The sequence below is a fragment of the Macaca fascicularis genome, chromosome 18, assembly GCF_037993035.2.
Source record: "Macaca fascicularis isolate 582-1 chromosome 18, T2T-MFA8v1.1".
Taxonomy (NCBI): Eukaryota; Metazoa; Chordata; class Mammalia; order Primates; family Cercopithecidae; genus Macaca; species Macaca fascicularis.
The window spans coordinates 41,596,528-41,609,866 of NC_088392.1; the positions used below are offsets into that span (position 1 = coordinate 41,596,528).

General features: G+C 47.2%; 1 protein-coding gene and 1 long non-coding RNA gene across 10 annotated transcripts in view; one reads left to right on the forward strand and one right to left on the reverse strand.

Annotated features, from left to right (window-relative positions):
• The window catches only part of ZBTB7C (zinc finger and BTB domain containing 7C), a 383,033-nt gene that overhangs the window by 216,985 nt on the left and 152,709 nt on the right, over positions 1–13,339 (forward strand). For 8 of the 9 annotated variants that reach the window (XM_045378028.3, XM_045378031.3, XM_065533857.2 and 5 more), the window contains one exon: positions 8,054–8,115. Coding sequence is in view for 1 of the 9 variants with exons in the window: in XM_065533856.2 (XP_065389928.1) it covers positions 8,719–8,726 (8 nt within the window). In the remaining 8 variants the exon portion in view is untranslated. Of the gene's footprint in view, positions 1–8,053; positions 8,116–8,610; positions 8,727–13,339 lie in introns of those variants that run through there. The other variant, XM_065533856.2, reaches the window with a different exon arrangement.
• On the reverse strand, positions 8,497–13,082 carry LOC123570030 (uncharacterized). The gene is made up of 2 exons (XR_010582850.2): positions 12,956–13,082; positions 8,497–8,695 (listed from the first exon to the last, which is right to left on the reverse strand). It is a non-coding gene; the product is annotated as an uncharacterized lncRNA (long non-coding RNA).

The following is a 13,339-nucleotide window of genomic DNA, read 5'->3' on the forward strand; positions in this document are numbered from 1 at the left end:
AGAGCAATGACTGAAGGAAGATTCCATGCTCTCAGCCACACATAGACACAACCTCCCCCACTCTCTCTGAATCACACCATGACTTCATGCCCTGCTGGCTAGGTGGCAGGGAGTAGACCCCAGCTGACTCCCCGTAAATGCTTGCTGGGCTTCCCAGAGGCACCCCCACGGTGGGTCCCTGGACCAAGGGGCTTCATTCTGCTTCTGTCTCCACACTGGTGAGGCAGGATGCTCAGAGATGACTCCATGCACCTGCCACCTTGTTTCAGTGGATCCTGGCCTCTCCACCCTTCCCTGCAGGAGCTGGTGAGTGTCCATCCTGCTGGGGAAGGGAGCGAAGCAGAGCAGGTGCAGCCAGGAGAGTCACTTCTGAGATACTCTCTCAGCACTGCGGCAAGTGCCCCCATTAACAAACACAAGGTTTCTCCTATGGCCTGTTCTTTCCACCTGAATTCTGCTATTCATTTTGTTCAGCAAGAACTCTGTTGGGAGGTTGGGTAAGGGGCTTATAATCAGATTTTTTTTGGATGGGGGAGCAAGAGGCACGCAAATAATTACTATTTAATTACTAAATAGTAAGAAATAATTACTGTTTAATTACTAAATAGTAAGAATTACTGTTTAATTACTAAATAGTAAGAAATAATTACTGTTTAATTACTAAATAGTAAGAAATAATTACTGTTTAATTCAATACCTGTTTATTGAACACCTACTATATCTGGTGTTGGGAGTGTGGGGACTAGGAAAAGGCTGGGCAGAGTCTAGCCTCTAGACCTGCGAGGAGGTGGCTAAGTCTATTATAGATCCTTCCTCTGGAAGTCAGGGAGTGTGTACCTGGCCCAGGGTGTATTCTCAGAAAGAGTGAATTAAGACTAGAATCACTGCCTAATAGCCAGAGGTGCCCGGGTTGCTGGGGTGCACAGCCCTGTTTGCATCACCAGCTGGAGGCCCTGCTGGCCTCCCTACTTGACTTTCTCACACTGTCTCTAACATTTTGGCCAGACATCGTTGCACTTCAAGTTGGGAGGATCGTGCAGGTCTTACAGTCCTCCAAGTCCCCAGCATGGGGCCTGGGAGTCCAGTGGAGACTCAGTGATGCCCCGTAGTTATTGGCCCAGAGTGTTGTGTTTTGAAATAGTTGATTTTTTTAAATTAAGAAACTTTATTATTTAGAGCAGTTTTAAGTTTATAGAGAAATTGAGCAGAAACTACAGAGAGTCCTTACAACATATCTCTTTTCTATACCCTCCCTCGCCCTGTTTCTCCTATTATTACCATCTGGCATTAGTGTGGCACATTTGTTATAATCGATGATGCAATACTGACACATTGTTGTTAACTAAAGTCCATCATCCACTGGGTGCAGTGGCTCATGCCTGTAATCCCAGCACTTTGGGAGGCTGAGGCAGGCGGATCACCTGAGGTCAGGAGTTCGTGACCAGCCTGGCCAACATGGTGAAACCCCGTCTCTACTAAAAATACAAAAATTAGCCAGGTGTGGTGCTGCAGGCCTATAGCCCCAGCTACTTGGGAGGCTGAGGCAGGAAAATCGCTTGAACCCAGGAGTTGGTGGTTGCAGTGAGCCAAGATCATACCATTGCACTCCAGCCTGGGTGGCAAAGCAAGACTCCACCTCAAAAAATAAAAAATAAAATAAAGTCAATCATCAGCCATTTACACTGGAGTTCACTGTCTGTGTTGTACCATTTTATGGGTTTTGACAAATGCCTAATGTCATCTATCCACCTTTACAGTATCATGCAGAATAGTTCCACTGCCTTAAAAATCCTCTGTACTCTGTCTATTCATCCCTTCCTCCCCAGCCCCTGGCAACCACTGATCTTTTTACTGTTTCTATAGTTGTGTCTTTTCCAGAATGTCATATAGTTGGAATCAGACAGTATGTAGCCTTTTCCAATTGCCGTCTTTCACCTGCTTTCATGTTTTTTAGAAATATGAATTTAAGTTTCCTCTATATCTTTCTGTAGCTTGATCGCTCATTTCTTTTTGTCGCTGAATTATGTTCTGGTGTCTGGATGTTCCACAGTTTATTTATCCACTCAGCTACTGAAGGACAGCCTGGTTGCTTCCGGTTGTTGGCAATTATGAATAAAGCTGCTATAAACATTTGTGTGCAGGTTTTTGTGGGGATCTAAGTTTTCAAATCGTTTGGTAAATACCTGAGAGTGTGATTGCTGGAGTCTATGGTAAGCCTGTGTTTAGCTTTGTATACAACTGCCAAACTGTCTTCCTCAGTGGCTGTACCATTTTGCATTCCAAGGGTGGTTGATTTTAATATTGGAGATAAATCAAACTGCAACCCATCAAACATAGCCTCTGAAGGATCCTGGGAGGAGCAGCTACGGCCTCCCTGTCACTGCAGACTCTCAGCTGAACAACCTCCAGGCCTCTCAGGACTGAGGCTGGCCCACCTGCTGTGAAAACTCAACACACCAGGCTTCGTTCTCACCAATCACTGGGCTCCCACTAGTCCCAGAATTACTTTCTCCAGGAATGTGGTCAGCTATCATTTTTGTGTCTGCCCCATGCAAGGCACTGAGGACTGAGCAATAAGCACAGTGCTCAGTGTCCTCCACCTGCCACCATGGAACTCACCTCCCAGAGAAAAGCCAGCCTTGCTGGCCCCAGCTAAGGTCCTGCACCAAGTGTTTCTCCTTGTTCTCTTTATTTAATTCTTGCTTCAACCTTGTGAAGTAGGATGCAAGTAGCATTATTATGCCCCGTTTGCTGGTAAAAATCTGATGCAGAGAGAGGTCAAGTCACTCACCCAGTGTCACACAGCTGGTCGATGGCAGGGCCAGGCTGCCTCTGAACCACGAAGCATTATGGCCTCTTGGGAGCTACAGACCCTGCCACAGGACCCATGACCTGGCCGTCCTCCCATGGGTCACTGAGGGTGGCCGTGTGCTCATCTTCCACCTGCTGGAAGGTCAGAGGAAGCAAAGCACAGCCTGTCCCTACCCACTTCTTCAAGGCGAGTGTGTGTAGGTCCTGGGTAGGGAGTTTGGGAATCTGACTTCTGCTCTTGTCTTTAGTGTGCTCAAGGCAAGGTATTTGGCCCCACTGGGCTTCCGTGGCCTTGGTTGTAAAGTGAGAGATTTGTACGACTCCCCCGAGCATGGGACTTTTTCCCCCGAAAAGAGACTCCAAGAAGAACAACACCAATTTTGTGTCACATGCTGATTATAAGTGCTGTGCCAGAGAAAGGTTAGTGCAGATTGGATGGGGCAGATTGGTGGGGAAGATGTCATGAATTTGCCTCAACTTTCAAGGCCTCTCTACAAAGGCTGCTGAGAGGAGAGGTCTTTAGCAATAGGCAAAAAGGCCATGGACAGCAAGGCTGTGTCTGCAATGGGCTCTGCACTGTGCTCAGCTCAGGGCCTGCCTCTCTGGGGTGCCTAGGGCCTCCCATGCACTTTGAAGCCCATGGTTATTGTTTCATTCTAGGCACAAAATCCCACTGTCCCCAAACCATCCTGTCTAGTGGCTGGTCCCTTCTGAATGACATTTTGCAGGCTAAATTTCATAGTAAACTCACAAGTCACACAGGTACAGTTGCAAAGGGCCCCCGAGTTCATGGGCTTGGTTTGAGCACTGCTTCAGTGTCTGCTAGCTGGATGGCGCTAAGACAGTTGCTCAACTCCTCTGTGCCTCCATCATCTTGTCTATAACACTCCTGCAAGGAGTTGGCAGGCAGGACTCACACCTTTTCATATCTGCATCCCCAGCAGGTACTCAACAAATGTGTTGAATCTATTCTACCTACCTGATACATACATGGGAAAATACTTCTTTAATCATAAACCATCATATAATTAATATCAATGGTAATGTTAAGATTAGTATTAATGTTGTTACTTATAGAGTCTTCATTCACACTCAGTCTTCTTGCTCCTGATAATCCCAGGCAGTCTGGAGGTGGGGGCATGAGTGGCCACACAGTCACAGACAGACATTGCACTCCCATCTTCCCGGCATCTACCCACACCCAAGGCAGAGAGAAGAGGGACCGATGAGGATATGGAGAGAAAAGGATGTCGGGAAAAGCCTTGGCAAACAGCACTCTGGTCAAGGGCCAAGTGTTTCTCCCCACAACAGCAGGCTGCAGCCAGAGCCCCTCCACTCCACTCCCTGAATGCTGCTTCCATTTCTTGCCTGTGGGGAAGAGCCAGGAGCATCTGTCCCACAGAGGCCAGCCCTTGACAGACAGCACTGGCTGGTCACCGAGCCAAGGACTGGAGAGACAGAGCTTGGATGATGCCCTCCTGCCCCTTTCCAGCCATTTTTGGAGATTTGAGAAAACAAGTCATTAGTCTTGAGTATTCCTTAATGATCTAATGAGAGCAAGGCGAGCCAGGTCGTCGGGATTGAGAGCACCCAGGTCAGGGCCCGGGAAGGCACCTGAAATGATTAAGAACCTTGTTCTGGCTGCAGAGACATGAACTCATGCCGTATCTATCCAGAGGCGAGGGGCATCTGGAAGGATGGGTGGGGGAGAGGCAGTAACTGCTAACTTGGAAGGTCACTAGCTAATTTCACATTCTTAAAATCGAATCATAATTTTATTTTCCTAAGTTGGAAGAACCTTTGAGACCACCCCTTGTTTTGCAGATGGGAAGACAGAGGGGACGAGGCTTGTCCAGAACTCCTGTCAGTCTCCCCCTGTCTCCAAGGCCTGGATTTTTTCTTTTTTACTTGTAACATTATTTTTTAGGCTTGAAGTACATTCCAAGAAAAAAAATCCAGGGCATAGAAAAAAATTACCCATGCTATTTATTCACTCTCACTTGGAGAAGCTGTTAGCGCTAATGACCTTTCCAAATTAATAAAATCTGTAAATGCTCAATTGTTTATTGCACACATTGAGTTACACCTCTAAGTGACTGGAGGGAACTGAACATCCGCCTGGAATATTTAGCTCCAGGGCACTGCAGCCAGCAGTCATGCTTTGTGCCCTAGGCAGGGGAGCTATGGTTAGAATTCCCTGAGAAAGGAGGCAAGGCAATCTGGCAGCCGTGGTATGCTCAGCCCTGAGCTATAGCCTGTAGTAGACAAAAAATGTTAGCAGTAATCATTGCTCAGGGTTCCTTTCAGGGACTTATTAGAAGAGACCAGATTTTCAGACAGGAACATAGAATAGTACCTAAGCAAGTGATTGATTACAGGCTGTGGCATTCAGAGAAAGTACAACTGGGAGGGATCTGGAAGGCGTGATGAGGGAGGTGGACTTTGATGTGGACCCAGTAGAAAGAGCAAGACTAGGTCAGATGGTGGGCACAGGAAGGGGCTTTCTAGGCAGGGGCCATGAGGTGAACAAAGGGTAACAATGAGAGTGTAATAAGAGCCCAGGTTCCCAGTGGGGAGAGCAGGCAGGGGACACAGGGATAGGACTGGTTAAGCGGAAGGAGGCTGAGTTCTGGAAGGTGATGGTGTTTGGATTTCAAGAGGTGGGAACAGGAGAATCCTGTCTCTCAATTCTCAGACCGCTCTCTCTGTCTGAGGCCACATTGCACAAACACCATGCTTACGAGCCATGGGCTCTGATAGTGTTTGACTGTGTCCCCACCCAAATCTCATCTTGAATTGTAACTCCCGTAATTCCCAAATTCTGTGGGAGGGACCCAGTGGGAGATAATTGAATCATGGGGCCAGATTCCCCTATACCTCTCTTGTGGTAGCGAGTGAGTTCTCATGAGATCCGATGGTTTTATAAAGGGGCTTTTCCTCCTCTTCACTCTGTACTTCTCCTTGCTGCCACTATGTGAAGAAGGATGTGTTTGCTTCCCCCTCCACCATGATTGTAAGTTTCCTGAGGCCTCCCCAGCCATGCAGAACTGTGAGTCAATTAAACCTCTCTCCTTTATAAATTACCCACTCTCGGGCATGTCTTTATTATCAGTGTGAGAATAGACTAATACAGGCTCCCTGGCCAGTCACACTGTCCACTGTGTCCTTTGGTCCTAGTGAGTCTCCCTGTCCAAGCTTGTGAATGACACAGGCCACTCTGACTTCCAAAATGAAGATGGACTGAAGTCTTGCAGAGAAACAGTGTGGAGGTGTATGCTGTGCTATTGTTGCAGGGTGATTTTTATTTTAACCATTTGTTAAGTGTGTGATTCATTGAGAACATTCACACCGTTGTGCAATCACCACCATCCATCCTAGAACTTTTTCATCTTTTCAAACGAAGCTCTATCCTCATTAAACAATAACTCCTCATTCTCCTTTCCCTGCCCAGCCCTGGCAACCACCATTCTACTTCCTGTCTTTTTTTTTTTTGAGGTGGAGTCTTGCCCTGTTGCCCAGGTTGGAGTGCAGTGGCACCATCTCGACTCACTGCAAGCTCCACCGAGTAGCTGGGACTACAGGCGCCCGCCACCATGCCCTGCTAAATTTTTGTGTGTGTTTATTTTTAGTAGAGACAGGGTTTCACCGTGTTAGCCAGGATGGTCTCGATCTCCTGACCTCATGATCTGCCTGCCTCGGCCTCCCAAAGTGCTGGGATTACAAGCATGAGCCACCACGCCTAGCCTTCTACTTCCTGTGGAATCATACAGTATTTGTGTTTTTGTGACTGACTTGTTTCACTTAGCATAATGGGCTGGAGGTTCATCCATGCTGTAGCCTGTATCAGAATTTCCTTCCACTTTAAGGCTAAATAAAATTCTTCTGCATGTATATACCACATTTGTTTATCCATTCTTCTTCCTATAGACGTTTGGCTTGCCTCCGTCTTTTGGCTATTGTGAACAATGCTGATGGACGTGGATGTACAGATATCTGCCCCAGACCCTTGCAGGAGGATTGAGCTTCTTAAAAACAAAATGCTTCTAGCTTTCAAATGATCAGGGCTGATCTGCCAGCCCTTGCTGCTAAGGCTCCACAAGGAGCAGATTGCCAGCTTGCCATTGCTTGTGTGCTAAGACCCTCCTCTCTTGAGCAGAGCTGCACAGTATCCTCTGCCAGGGACACAGATCGAAGCTGGCCTCTCGCACCCACCCCTTTCCCCATTCCGAGCTAGGCTGCTCAGTCTGCGTTTGGCCAGTGTCAAGGCCTCTTTGCCTTCACTTCTTATCCTGAAGTGCATCAGTCATGTCGAATTTGTCCCTGGCTGAGGTAGCAAATGCTTTGTGCCCTTGCTTGGTAAGTTCTTTCCCCCACCTTTGAAAATGGATTTAGCCACGATTGTAAAAGCCAAGTAAAATCACTCATGAACAGTCTCCCCTGCTGTCCAAGGAGCTCCCCACTTCCCGACTCCCTCCAAAAATCCACGTATGCATCAGCAGAACTAAAGGGCATCCTGTCTTGAAGCATCACTGCCTCTGGGCGTTAATTGCCCAGACTCACATTACAACACATTACAGTGGTGACACACTCAAGCGAAATGCAGGAGAATTCACAGTTCAGGTTAGCGTTGTCATTAACTCAAGTCTTTGGTGTCAACTCCCTCCCGCCCCGAACGTTCCTGCCTGGCCTCACAGTCAACCTCCACGATGCATTTTCTGGCCTTTGTTGGTTTGTGTCAGCTCTTGAACATTATTTAAATGTAGTTTGGGGTCCATGAATGCAATTACCATTGTGTTATTATTCAGAGCCAGATTGTTAAGATGCAGGCAGCTGTACAAGGAGATGCCCTGTGCTGTGAGGTCCAATTTAGGAAGGCCTTCCGAGCTGCACGCGCAGGGTTGCTAGGCAACCCCATGCTACAGAAGTGGAGGCCTCACTCCGGAGTGGGAAGAAGCCGGGGCGCCTTCAGGGAATTGGAGGCAGTGGTCAATCTGAGACTGGCACAGCGCCGGGGAGGGAGAGGGAGGCGGCGTGGGCCGAGCCCACGGGCCTGGAGGGGTGGGATCCTGCGAGGAGCGAGGGGCGCCCACCCAACTAGCATGCGGTGTGCCTGGGGAGGGGAGAGTGCTGCTGGGAGTGAGAACACAGAGAAGGTGCAGAAGCCTGAGGTCGGCCAGGAAACTGCTGAGGATACCCAGAGCAGATGCTAATATGATTCTCCGTCCCTTTCTTCTCTTTGCAGGAAATGAGCAGATTTGCAGAAAAACTGGTGTCCTGAAATTTAAAACTAAGGCGTCGGTGCTTGTGAGTATGAATTTTGCTTTTTTTAGTTCTGTGGCTTAACAATGTTCCTGGGAAGTAGTTGGATTTCCCTGTTAGAGGAAAAGAGCATGACCTGGATGGGATCGGCTTTTGGTTCTTCTTCTGGAAGGTTCCTCCCTCAGGGTGGGGCTGAACCCAGGAATGTAAGGCATTGAGTTGAAGGAGGGTGGTTTGAACCCTGGCTCTGCCCTCTAAGTGGAGAATGTTCCCACTGGCTCGTGAAAGAGTCACTCCCTTGACTTGATTGCTGTGCGGGAGAGCAGGACTCTAGAAAAAAGAGAAATGTGCTTTTATTTTTTACTTGGGGCCACAAACAGTTTGTACAATTCTAAGTTTGCTGCTAGGTTGACCCCCTATTCAGAACAGTAAATTCTCATAGAGGCCATTTAACAGTATGTTAAACTAAGTGCAGTCACAGGAACCAATCCATTAATCAATCTGAGAATGTCATTAATCACCAGGTGCCAGGCAGCACCTGGAGGCTCTGGGAAATCCACGAGAAGCAGCAGGCATTGGCTCTGTTTTGGAGGAGCTTTCAGTCCAGTGTGGGAAGAGAAGACACCTGCACATGAGACAAAGAACTTTATGGCCAGGTGTGTGCGCCAGCTCTGGCTGGCATGGCCCGGGCAGAAATGCTGGGGATGGGAAATGATTAGGGAAGACTTCCTGGAGAAGGAGAGGCTTGAACTGGACTGATGGAGGAGGGAGGCCATAGAAGGAATGGGTGGATGCCTACGTGGAGGATGGCGTAGGCATGGGTCTGAGGGTGAGAGGGGAGAAGATGCTGGTGAGGCTGGACAGGGCCGGGTGCTGGAGGGCTTGGCATGGCTTTAGGAATGATCTAGATGCAAAGAATCAGGATGGAATAAAGGATTCTTCACCTATGTGAATAAAATTTAGTTTCTGCCAGTTTCTCGGCCACTCTATGACATGAAAATGACTGCATAAATTTTTCACAAACTTGAGGTTGTACTGGAGATCAGTCTATACACTGAGTGGATTACAGGAAATCTACATTGGAGATATTCCCTTTGTCTCAGAGAGAGAGAGAGAGAGAGAGAGAGAGAGAGAGAGAGAGAGAATAAGACACACACACACACACACAGAGAGAGAGAGAGAAACTTCTCCAGACAGCTGCAGCCAAGGGCCACCAGAGCCCTGTGAGGCCACTAATGGGACCACATCCTGAGCTCCTGGTGGACAGTCACCAATAGAGCACTCCCAATTGTCCGCTTGCTTTTCCCCAGAACTGCTTCTCACACAGAAAGCTCTAGGTACTGTGCTGGGATTTATTTATTTAATGATGATTAATTAATATTTGTCCCAAGCAAGCAGGAGAAGGTAGCTAGTTCTAAATCTCCATAACAACAGCCAGTATTCACATTGCATGACCAGTTCACAGCACACTTGATGGTACTGCCTCATAGGTGTTTTACAAAGGCTCTGTCCAGTATTCCCGTTTTGCAGATGAAGAAACTGAGGCTCAGAATCGTTCAATATTTGCTCTAGTTTGCTCTGCTAGTAAGTGGTAGAGCTGCCTAAGACGTCCACACTGACTTTCCACTGCACATAACTGGACATCGCTCTGATTATGCAACAGGCCCTTTTGGCTCAGCCCTTGCCTCCTGCTTATTCATCCTGGGGAAGAAGAGTAATTGTTGTGCTGCCCCATGGGGTCCGGTTGTCGGAACTCTCTCTGTTCTGGATGTTCGTGTTTTGCTGTTGCTGGCTTTCGTGGGCTGTATAATGTCAGACTGGTGGTCTTCGGCGAGGCAGGAAGGTGGTTATGGTGCTGCCTTCAAGGAGGAAGGCTCATGTGCGCTTCCAACTCCTGGGACCACCCTCTGAAAAGATGCTGGAGGGCTTCATTTTGAGCCACTGGTGACTGACTTAGGTTGGGCTTCCTAGAAGCAGAGCCTGAGTCAGGTTTCAGTGGGATGTGATGCATCCAGGGAGAGCTCTTAGGAAACCCTTGTCAAGGAGAGAGGGAAGCTGGATAAAGAAGCAAGAGCTGAGTGAGAATGTGGTCTCAGGGCAGGTCTCCCTGGGTCTGGTCCACGTCAACTGCACTACAGTGATGTCTGACTTGGAGGCAGGGGGCAGGGCTTGTGTGTCCCCTTGTTTGTCAGCAGCTGCCCCCAGAGTATAGCTGGTGGTGCAGCCTCCAAAGCATCACCTTAACCAAGAGTAATGATCCAAGAATGTCATGAGTGAAAGCTGTGTGCCACACTCAGCAGCTGGGGACTGGGCACCCCCAGCACGTACAGAGACCTGGACAGAGCATCAGTTGCTTTTATTCTCATGCCTGCGAGCACCACTATTGTCGAGACAGCCACATGTCATTTTCACTGACCTGGCAGTAATTTTCATTGCAGTAAGGTTGTATTTTGGGAGTATAAGTATTAAAATAGAAATCAATACCGAAGTCTGTTTTTTTAACTGAAAATAGCGTGTGCTTTTTTAACTGGAATTTTATTCTTAATAGACACTATCGTCTCATGGCTCTAAATTCAAAAGTACCAGAAGGTATAGTGTAAAAAGTCTCCTCTCTACCTCTGGCCTCAAGCAGGCTCCTATCCTAGAGACAACCAATATTGCCAGAGTTTTGTGTTACTTTCCAATGATAGTCTGCACCCAACGACACTGTGGTTTAGATTCCAAAATTGTGGTGAATCTGATGCAGTATAGAAAGGTGCCACCTTCTTGGGTCTTTAGAGTCAGCACTAGGGGTTATTCCAGAAGGAACTGAACTGAAATAGGCCTTTTCTTTGGAGAGGGAGCAATTAATAGCCTGATTCAGCTCTCAGTGGAATGTTTAAAATGCATAAGAACTTTACAAACGTTTTCAAACTCTTTAGAGTTACTATATAAACAATTGATACAGGAATTGTAAATTACTTTTACTTCTAAATTTTTGTTTTTGTTTTTGTTTTTGAGACGGAGTCTTGCTCTGTCGCCCAGGCTGGAGTGCAGTGGCTCAATCTTGGCTCACTGCAAGCTCCGCCTCCCGGGTTCCCGCCATTCTCCTGCCTCAGCCTCCCGAGTAGCTGGGACTATAGGCGCCCGCCACCACGCCCGGCTCATTTTTTGTATTTTTAATAGAGACAGGGTTTCACCGTGTTAGCCAGGATGGTCTCGATCTCCTGACCTCATGATCCGCCTGTCTCGGCCTCCCAAAGTGCTGGGATTACAAGCGTGAGCCACCGCGCCCGGCCTATTACTTTTACTTCTAATTGCAAATAATAAATTATTTTTATTTCTAATTGCAAATAATAATTATTATTTAAAGCAAATTATACATACAATTTAAATTATTATTTAAAGCAAATTATTTGAGATACTGCGTGACAGCCCCTGGAATCCCCAAATATTTAAAATAATTTAAAATTTCACTAACTTCACTATTTAGTGCGAATTATTGAGGTCTCTCTGCATTTATCATCTGATGCCATTTGCATGTCATGTATTCTGTTTCCAAAGTGCATTTCGATTTCCTGCATTGTCGAGCACCATGTGAATTTTCACTGTGGTTTCCTTTTATGAAGTGACTTGACTATAATTTGGAGGTACTTTCTCAACATAGGATCTGGTCCAAGATGGAATGGGTTCTTTTGGTGGTAAGCCCCCTCTGGTAGAAGGGGCTGAAACAGGAGCTAGGTCATCTGTCAGCACAGTTACACAGCTGATCCACACTGCCTGACAGCAGGCTTAGAAGATGTCTAAGGTCCTGTCATAGCTGAGTCTCCTCTGTGCATCTTTGGTATCATCATGGCCTTTAAAGGCCATTTACCTCACTTGAATTCCAGGCTGTGGGGCTCACACTGGGCACTTATCTTCTGAAGTTTGGTCTTGAAGGCTCTGTTCAATGCTTGTATACATTTTCCAAATTGAGCTTATTTTGTAATCGTGTAGGCCTGGCAGATACGTTTTTCTCTTGCAAGCAAGCTCCCTTCTTTCAGTTCTCCTTCATGTTTACACTCTCTCTCAGGTTACAAGAAAATCCTCTAACTTGTTCATGACCTGTTCCAGCCCAAGACAGATTTTGGTGGCACCCCCATGAGGCAATGAAAAAAAAAAATCTCATTTCCGTTCAAGAAATAGAATCATTATCTTGATTGAAATAATATCTTTCCTCAACCTGCAACCAGATAAAGCATCAAATTGGTGGAGTTTCCTTATCACTGCACAGAGTTTGCAGGACACAGAATAATGGCCTGTCAGCTGCCTCTGGTGGGGTGGGTTCTGTAATACAGAGCCTGCAGCTCCTGGCCTGGTTTGGATTATACCATGTCTGGTGCAATGTAAAATAATTCAATTAATGGCAAATATCATCATATTAAAAGGAGAAGGTAGCATAGACCCTAAAACAGAGTAAGCAATAAATGCAGCTACTGTAGTGGTTGTTTTTATTAGGCACATCTAACGTGCATAGGCAATTGTGGGGGTGGCTGAAGCCTACAGATGTTTATGTCCTTTAAGGATGTGAGTACTTTGGAACCTGCAACCCCTACTAGGCCTAAGATTCCAGGGCTTCAGTGGGAGTAAGGGGGTGACTGGGCTTGAGAAGGTGGACCAGGTCCTAGTTTTGGGTAGCAAACAGGACAGCTAGAGGCCAACAAGCCGATATATTTGGGAAGGGAGCTGAAAGAGCTGTGGGTGGGGAGGCAGGGGGTCTGGGTTCCAGTCCTGATTTGCCATCATTGTCATGCAGCTTTGGGCTCTTGGGGCCTCAGTCACCTCTTTGTTCAGAAAGGATAACATGGGGGTATCAGGAGAAGGAGGTGAGGCAATGTTTGTGCAAAGCCCAGGATACTGGCTGTACCTTTGATCCTTCCTGTCCCTCGTCCACTGAGTGGGGAGGCTCTGCTACAGCCCAGGCAGGTCTGCCACATGGTAAAATGCTGATTCCCACGCTCGTTTCTTATGCACTGCTCAGCTCACAGCACTCCTCCATGGAAATTTTCCTTAGCCTTAGAGAGCAAGGGGATAGAGTGTCATATAAACAGCATTAGCTCAGAGTGCAGTCCAGTCCAGTCCTCGTTACCTGCTTGCCCCATGGCTTGGCCTCAGTTCCCTCTTCTATGAAAATAAAGGGGTGACTCAAGGATCTCAGTGACTTACCTTTCGAAGCAACTACTCTGTAACAGGCACTATTTCAACCATTTTACGTTTATTAATTAACAATCCTCACAACAGTCCTATGTGT